Raw genomic sequence first — 9,214 nt, 5'->3', positions numbered from 1 at the left:
CTCTGCCTCCCAAGTGCTGGGATTAAAGGCGTGCGCCACCACCGCCCGGCTTAGAATCTGTTTTTTAAAAAGTTATTTCTAAGAGCAAAGGATCAAATAGTTTGGTGTTCAGAAAGAACGGTAGAGCTCTCTGAAGCTCAAGAGAGACGCGGTCATCCTCACTGCCACACAGGTCATGATTGAGACCCATGGCCTCACAGGAGCTTCAAGCCACAGTTTGTTCCCCTGTAGTCTGACCTTGTTTGAGTTCTGAGCTGTTTTAGAATGTTTTCCATGAATTGTCCTTGGTAGAACAGAAAAGTACAAGTATATAAAAACCTATTTCCAACCATCGAGGCTCCTGAGCTGGCAAGCAGGTGCTTCAAGGAGTCATGAGGTACTCGGGTCACTCACTCTTCTGGCATTCCCAACGGCACAGGTGACGTGTTGCTGAACATCAACGGCATTGACCTGACCAACCTAAGTCACAGTGAGGCTGTGGCCATGCTGAAAGCCAGCGCTGCATCTCCGGCCGTCGTCCTTAAAGCCCTGGAAGTCCAGATAGCCGAGGAAGCAGCCCAGGCCACAGAGGAGCAGCCAAGCGCCTTCAGTGAGAATGAGTACGACGCCAGCTGGTCGCCGTCCTGGGTCATGTGGCTCGGGCTGCCAAGGTACCAAGAGCTCGGTTTGTTGTCTCACAGAGTGACCGTGTTTTAACCTAACACAGTTAACTCACCCAGTTCATAGAAAGGGTGTTAATCAGGTAAACGTGCACCAAATTATAAAAGCAAAAAAAAAAAAAAAAAGTTTTAGGTAGATTTAATAACAACTAAAGTAAAAAGATTTGTATCTTCTTGTAAAACAAAAGACAATTCCCATTAAGGAGGGGGTTTTTTGTTTGTTGTTGGTTTTGTTTTGAGGGGGATAGAGTGCGCACTTGTACACGGGCTGAGATTACAGGCACACACCACCACACCTGGCTTTGTGTGACCCTGGGGATGCAGACCCAGATCCTCACATTTGTACAGGAGACATTTACCTTGAGCCAACTTTCCTTGAAAAGGCAGAATTTTGAGTTTCTGGGCAGGGTCTCACTCTATAGTACAGGGTAGCCAAGAACTCTTTAGCCAAGATCATTTTGTAAAAAGGCAGTTAGAACTCAGTCTGTATTGAACAAAGGAGATGCGACCAGCAAGATGCTCTCTGGCTAGCTGATGGGGATCAGGGAGCCTCCCTTGGCACCCCAGGGTGCTTGTCTTTCTCCGGATGGCTGGTGCTGGTGCTGAGATAGAAAGAATGTGTGTTACTGTGTTTATTTATGTCTAAAGTAATTTAGATTCTCATCTATAAAAAGCATTGTGAAAGCATATTTGACTATTAGCCAAGTATGAAGCTGCTGGTTCTTAAATAAAAATAAACCAGAAAAATGCACCAGTTTCTGAGTCATCTGCCTCACTCGGGGCAACTTACAGCAAGGAGCAGTCACACGTACTGTACGCTTCCTGAAGTACTATCACATGAGGAACAGCCGAAAGCATCATAGGAATTGTGTTTATTTGCTCCTAACCCAGCTTTCTGGATTGTTCCCGTGAGCTTTCGTTGGTTTTGTTTCTTGGTTTTCAATCCCAAGGCCTAGAAGTGATGTCTCATAGATGTGGCAGGACCCTATAGAGTGGGATTGATGATAGCAAAAGTGATCTTATCATGTCGTTCCTGTTTATCAATGCATCAGGCCTGGATTCAGGAGCTGGAGAGGCCGCTCCATGTGGTTCTGAGCACTCGCTGTGCTTGCAGGGGCCCCTGCTGTGCTTCCTGGCACCCCTGAGACTGCTCACAACTGTCTGCAATTTCAGAAGATCCAACACCCTCTTCTGGTCTCCACTGGCACTGTACATACATGGTGCACATATACATACATGTAGGAAACAACCATTCACATGGAATAAAAATGAAGCCGTTTTAAAAACAGGTGTAATTGGTTACTGTCCAACTGCTGCAAAGCTACTGTCTAAACTGGAGAACTCAGACCTCTTGTTTAGTTGATACTGGGTAGTCAGAGTCATTCTAGAGTGCTTGGGAGAATAGGATGGAAGCCGGGAGGCAGAGGCAGGTGGATCTCTGATAATATGACTATGGGGGCTCGGTGCACTGCCTCCAGCAGTGGATCAGTCAGAGTAGCGACCTCCTGGGAAAATCCCATGGCCCTGCTGCTGCCTTTAGCTGTCTTTGTGCCAGCCTGGCTTGGGGGCTGCATGTTCTTGCTATTCTTCATAGCATTTTTTGTTTGTTTGTTTGTTTGTTTGTTTTGTTTTGTTTTGTTTTTGAGACAGTTTTTCTGTGTATCCCTGGCTGTCCTGGAACTCACTCTGTAGACCAGGCTGGCCTGGAACTCAGAAATCCTCCTGCCTCTGCCTCCCAAGTGGCAGGATTGTTCATAGCATTTTATGGTACTCCAGTCATAGCATTCTTGGATTTGTGTCGTCTGTGTGTGCAGGTGTGTGTGTGTTTGTGTCTGTATGTATCTATATGTTGGTATCCATTTACATCTGTGTGTGTGTGTGTGTGTGTGTGTGTGTGTGTATCCACGAGTGTGTGTGGTATGAGGAAGCTGAAGATCAACATCCTCCGTCTTCCTTGATCGCTCTCCACCTTTGCTTTTTGAGGCAGCATCTCTCACTGAACCATTTGGCTAAACTGGTAGCCAGTGATCTTTTAGGATCTGCCTAGCTCTGCTACCCCTGCCCCACGCCCAGCACTGTGATTACAGATGTAGGTTGCCCCGTGTCCAGCTTTTTTTATGTGGGTTCTAGGAACCAAACTCGGGTCCTGTGGCTCACCTGGCAAGAACTTTAGCAACTGAGCCAACCCCCTCAGCTAGGGAAGGGTTTGGGTGAATGACAGAATAGTAAGACAGTTTCGAGCTTACTTGAATGAATACCTGTAACTCGGGCTGTTGTGTGGCTTGTGAGTTCCCCTGCACTGCACTGCACTGCCACACCAGACACTGGTCTGCTTGCTCTAAAGGATACAGAACTATGAAGGTGACGGTGCAGTTCCTGAGAACCTGGGCCAGTGGCGAGGCTTCGGTCCTGGCCAGAAGCCTCTCTAGAAGCTCCTACCCATTGGCTAAGAGTCCTGGCACCACGCTACTTTGCAAACCCAGCTCCGTTAGGAAGGCATTTATAGTGGAGTAGAAACCAGAAAGCCTTGCCTGTGGTATTTGTATTAGTCCCAGTGGTGACGAACATCTGACAAAAGCAATGTGAGAGGAGGAAAGTTTGTTTCACAGTCTGAGGCCGTGGCCATCGTGACAGAAAGGGCAGTGCTGGGCTCTGAAGGAGGAGCCTGAGGCAGATGGTCACATGACATCCTGAGGCAGCTGAGATGACAGCTGGTGCCTAGCACACCTCCTCTTAGTCCTTTTTATTCAGTGTAGGACCCTGGGGTGGTGATATCCACAGTCAGGGTGGATCTTCCCTGAGGTGCCTGGGTAATTCCCGACCCAGTCAGGTTGATGATGATCACTGCATATCCGATTCCACTTCACAGTAAGGACTTTTATTAAAAGGATTTTACTTTATTTTTAAGCTTTTTTTTTTTTTCCTGAGAAGACAGGGTTTCTCTGTGTAGCCCTGGCTGTCCTGGAACTCACTCTGTAGACCAGACTGGCCTCAAACTCAGAAATCCGCCTGCCTCTGTCTCCCAAGTACTGGGATTAAAGACATGCACCACCACTGCCTGGCTGTTTTTAAGCTCTTACTTGCTGCTTATTCCCAGATTCATAGACCTCTGGACATATAAGTGTATTGTGTTCCCTCCCTCCCTGGTTAGCATCCCTCCAAACCATAAATAGACAGCACTTGACCTGTAGCATCTCTGTGCTCATAGAGAACAAGAATGTGTTTGTTGGTGTTCTCCAGGACGAGCTTCTGTTAGAGTCTCCCGGAAAGGTGTGAGTCCTTGTGAGTGCAGGGGATGGACATCAGCCTCTCCTGTAAATTAAAGCACCACCCTATAGCATGCTTCCACAAAGGGCCACCTTCCAAATATCTGTCCCCTCCTCTCTCCCTTTTCCTCCTCCTTTTCCTATTTTTGGGGTACTAGGGATCACCTAGGACCTCGTGGTTCTAGCATGAGCTACCACCTGCACGGCCCTGCACCCCCGCTGCCTACCACCCCTCTGCCGTGAACAGCAGCACTGCCTCCCTTGTGCCCTTGGTAGGTGCAGTTCTAGAATCAAGACACCATTGACAGTGCTGTGAGTAGTTCCAGTACATGATCTCTGCACAGATTTCTAAAACATGTTTGGCAGTCGGGCTGACTTAATGTGTTCATTGTCTTCACTCGGCAAGAGAAGCCTAAGGAAAGCTGGAGAAAGTAACCCTGTCTTAGGATACATCCGTGCTGGAGCATGGGTTGTCAAACTAATAATACAGATAGGGCCAGTACAGCCTGCCTAGCACATGGGGGCCTGGGTCTGATCCCTAGTGCACACGTACACACACACACACACACACACACACACACACACACACAAACACTAACCACTTAGTCAGAGGGAGTTAAGCTAATGTGTTCTTCACACGCGTGTATGGTGATGAGCAGAACGGGAAGCCTCCATGTGCGCTCTCTGCTGTGTCTTGCAGTGCTCTCCATAGCTGTCATGATATAGTCTTACGAAGAAGCTACCTGGGGAGCTGGGGCTTCAGTATCGTGGGCGGATATGAAGAGAACCACACCAATCAGCCTTTCTTCATTAAGACCATTGTCTTAGGAACCCCTGCTTACTATGATGGAAGATTAAAGTAAGTCTCCTCATTAAAGATGTAGCTGGTGTGTGCCACACCAGACATGGCTGAGGGTTCAGCTCTCATGCCTACTCTCTGTTGTGTGGATAGAGTGTTATTTCTGCACAGCCATACTCATTCATGTGCTCGCTGTACATGTCTACTTGCACTCCCAAGCTAAGTTCTTCTGTACTGGAGACTCTACGATGGGCCACAGCCTAATCACAGGAAGAGTCTGTTAATCCCTGAGTGAGACTAAAGCTATTTCTTTTACCGTCCCTGGCCCTTGAAGCTATATTGTGTTTGTCTAGACTAGATCTGAACCCGAGTCATCTAATAGAGTGTGCTACTGGGTGAGAGTGGCCTCTGAGCATGTCCCATACAGCTCGTGCAGGTCCGATCCTGCCACCAGATGAATCTAGTTCATATTTCCCAAGGCTCGATGTCTACCTGACTTTGTGCTCATGTGAGATCCATAAATGGGCAACCAGAGCCGTGCCCCACGTGTAGTGAGGTTTCAACAAATGGGTGAATGTGCCCCACCTAACTTAGAGCTGGCAGGCACAACACTGGGAGCTGTGTGCTTATTTATTTAATGGGGGTGGTGGCATGTGTGTGCACATGAGTGTCCATGGAGGCATCAGATCCCCTGGAACCAGAATTATAGACAGTTGTGAACTGCTGGGAACCAAGCCCGAGGTCCCTTGGAAGAGTGAGCGCTCATACCATGAGCCATCTTCCCAGCCTTGACTCGGTACTATTTAGAGAGATGGGCTCACCAGTGAAGTTATTCTTCATGTCCTTAAGTTCCCACCAGTTATGGGAAGGTTGACTCTGCTAGTTTTGTTTGGTAAAGAAGAGACTCCAGATGTTTCTCAGTTGATAATACCACTGCCTGGCAACAGTTAACCTGAGCAAACTGATCTTGATGCTGAACTACCAGGACTGTGTCTGTGATGTCATTGAGATGATGACACTAATCCTGCCTCTGTTTGTGTTTTGTTCAGGTGTGGAGACATGATTGTAGCCGTGAATGGCCTGTCGACTGTGGGCATGAGTCACTCTGCTCTGGTTCCCATGTTGAAAGAACAGAGGAACAAAGTCACTCTGACGGTCATCTGCTGGCCTGGCAGCCTCGTATAGTCTTAACGTCGGTCTCCGGTCTTGATTCTTTCTGCAGGCTCACAAAGGAAGCCCCTCCAGTGTGGCGTGTCTACTGGGCAGCAGACACAGGGCCAAAGCACTGACATCACCCTGTGTTTCCTCTTTGCTCGGAAATCAGCTCCCGCCAGCCCCAGGGCCTCATATTTCAGATGCTCTCGGTGGCAGCCAAGACTGTCACTCGGCTGGACGCAAGTGGCTTCTGCGCCTGCAGTAGCTCAGTCATGAACTGAGTTACATTCGCAATTCCTCCATCCGCAGCAACTCACTGCAGCATCCGCAGTGCTCCCTGCCCTGGAGACAGTGCTCCCTGCCCTGGAGACCGTGCTGCGGAGAGGCGCATCTTAGGTTTTCCTCATTTTCCATTGGTGCCAACATTTCAAGATTTTTATACCATTTATAAAGTGACTTTTTGGTTGGTTTCTACTGTAGTCTTCAGTACTCAAATGAAGACATAAATCTGATACCACTGACAAGAGACTTCTTTTTTAAATAATGTACTGTGGTTAAAATAGTAGAGAGTCAAAAATAATGCAATTCAAGGGACAGAGCAGCCTGGGAGCAGCTGCTGGAGCTGGCAGAGCTGCACTGCCGGACCAGCCCAGAAGCACGAAGATTCTATTCAAAAGGAAAGCTTTGTTATGTAGGAAACATTTTTCTAAAAGTCATTTCTAGAGTTTATATTTATCAGCAATCTTGTCTGGAGATGTTTTTGTGATTTATGCAATTGAACTAGGTGATTAAAAAACATTACTTTGTAAACACACACACATATCAAAGCTGAGTTGAAAGGGAGCCTTTGATTTTTGTTCCTGTGTATTTTAGAAACCCTTAGTTTCCCCCAAGAGACCAAAAAGCTCTGTTTTTGTTTTTGTTTTTAATCTGAAATAGTAGATTTTAGATGTTAATACCTTCAGCTCTTGGTCACTAAACTTTCTTTTTCTTTCTTTTTTTTTTTAAATGTTTTGAAAACTATGTTTGTCCTTTATTCAACACAGACAACCCTTAGACGACATAATGAGAAAGCAAATAAGAGGAAAAATTCTTTACCTGGTTAATATTTATACTTGAAAAGTTTCACTCAGAAACCTCATTCAAAATCAGAGCATTGATAATCACATGCTGTGAGGTGCTGGGCAAGCCACCTCCTTAGCCAGTGGTACTGGGCTTTGTGTCCCTGTCATGGGGTCTTCCAGTTAAATTTATATTAAGAAACCACTCTCTGCAGTAGATAAGAGTTGGCAACGGTGGTTGCTGCTGGCTTGTTCAGCCCCCGTGCTCCCCAGTCACCACGCAGCCAGCCCCCCAAGGAAAGGATGTCTCCCAGGTGTAGCGCTGCTCTGGGACAATCGCCTATGAAGCAATTTGACCCTGAAGTGCAATTGATGTGAAACAGTGTCTCCTGCTCCCCAGATACGATTTTGTAATCAGCCTTGCTACTTTTTAAAGACTTTGTAAACCTGTCATTTCTCTGGGGAGTGGCTACCCAACATATCATAACTGCCACTTTGTTATACATAAAAATATGTTCAACCTGTGGTCTGGTGACTATTTTTTGAAAAGAAAAAAAAAAAGAAAACAAAAGGTCTCTTTCAATACTATTTTTCTGGTGAAAATCTCTGAGAGGACGCTGGCTATCCCGGCGTCTCTGTAATGGAATCTCTCCCTGATCTGTTAGCATTGAAATATTTGCACTTTGTCATCTAAGCGATCGCATCTGAATATTTTGATTTGTTCTGTGCCTTCAGCTTACATTCTTCCAGGATTTTTCAAATACGTTTACATAACGGTGCCATGGCCATTCTGGATGGAGGTAGATGCCATCCGCTTCGAAGCAGTGCAGGCATTCATCTGAGAGCTGTGTCCCTATTCACAGAGCCACTGACATCACTGCCTGCTGTGCCCGAGCCCCACCCACATGTACCCACATTGCTCCTGCTCCTGCAGACAGAACACACCACAGAGCCTATGCTGTCTTATGTATTCCCCATCCACAGTACCTCTGACCCTTAGCTGTCCCTGAAGCTTGGCCACACGGTGTGCTGAGAAGCCAGCGTCGTGGATGCACTGGGTTGTACTGGGTTACGTAGACTACATTATTTCCAGTTTCTAACTTTTTCTAGTGTGACTTACTAGAACCGTTTTAAATGATTGAATTGTAATGACATCAGGAGCCTACCTCATGTTTCCTCGGCACAGCATTCGCCATGTAAGTCCTGACCCGTGGTGGCTTCTGTTTCCTCTACTACCTAGCCTGTTGGCTCTGGGGAGGGTGACTGACAGCCAGGCATCCTCACACTGAGGATGCGTGCTGTCTGACATTTCGTTCTATCACACTGAATGGTGAAGCTGCACCATGCTGTGCCCCATTCTATAGTTGCCCCATTTCTGGTGAAGTCATGCATGCTCTCAAATGTTCAGTCACGCTGGACACCTCTGGAGAACAGCCTATTAGATTCTTATAACTCCTACTACAGCAGATCTACAATGTGACCTGGCTGGAATACAGACCATTACTCTCCCTGCAATGGCATTGCAGTGACCAGTGGCATTCCAGAGGTTGACAGTGTGTTCCGGCCTAAAGGGGCAATTTCATACAAGCCCAGGACACCACAACTTCACACTTGCCTGGGTTCTGAGAGTAGAGGGTCACTAATATAAGCTTTCCTTCTCTAGCAGGGGAATAAGTAGTTGGACAGACTACGCACACCAGCTTTTTGATTTCATTAGCCACCCCAGAGAACTGGGTGGAGGGATTGGCAGGTGTCCGTCAGCCTTCTTTTGTTATCATAAAACAAGATACACAAAACACACCCACCTTAAAAGAGGAATGGTTGACTTGGGCCCATAGTCCCAGATTCAGGCCATGCTAGGTTGGAGTGTCACTTTGATGCCTGTGTTAAGGCGGCATATAAGGCAGGCATATATTGTTATTGTGGTGGCATGATGCTGCTTCCCTCACATCAGGAGGGTAGCAGAAAAGGGACAGGACCAAAGTCCCAGCATCAAGGTTCCACCAATGCCCCACTCCTTGACTCTGCTACCTCAGTAGCAGGGGAAGCAGGCTGCCAAGCAGCTAAGGGGACTTGAGTCTCTAAGGAGGCTTGCACAACTACTGCAGTTGATTTAGAGGGTTTCATTTTCTTAGACTGCTGTGCAGTGTGACTTGGTTTTTGAATGGCTGAATCTTCCCTCTGCTCCAGCTGTTAACTCTTTACTTTCTTTTTTTTCTTTTTCTTTTTTTTTTTTTATTCATCTTATGTATGTGAGTACTCTATAGCTGTCTT

General features: G+C 46.9%; 1 protein-coding gene across 3 annotated transcripts in view; it reads left to right on the top strand.

Moving 5' to 3' along the window:
• Lnx2 (ligand of numb-protein X 2) overlaps positions 1 to 7,465 on the top strand; it is a 64,937-nt gene extending 57,472 nt beyond the window's left edge. For all 3 annotated transcript variants that reach the window (XM_031338759.1, XM_031338757.1, XM_031338758.1), the window contains exons 8-10: positions 419 to 650; positions 4,626 to 4,784; positions 5,774 to 7,465. In XM_031338759.1, the coding sequence (XP_031194619.1) occupies positions 419 to 650; positions 4,626 to 4,784; positions 5,774 to 5,909 (527 nt within the window). In that variant the 3' untranslated portion in view covers positions 5,910 to 7,465. The remainder of the gene's footprint in view (positions 1 to 418; positions 651 to 4,625; positions 4,785 to 5,773) is intronic.
• The last annotated feature ends 1,749 nt before the right edge of the window (positions 7,466 to 9,214 follow it).

The sequence above is a fragment of the Mastomys coucha genome, unplaced genomic scaffold, assembly GCF_008632895.1.
Source record: "Mastomys coucha isolate ucsf_1 unplaced genomic scaffold, UCSF_Mcou_1 pScaffold22, whole genome shotgun sequence".
Lineage (NCBI taxonomy): Eukaryota > Metazoa > Chordata > Mammalia > Rodentia > Muridae > Mastomys > Mastomys coucha.
The sequence above is the reverse complement of the archived record's forward strand: the minus strand, read 5'-3'. Positions and strand labels throughout refer to the sequence as shown.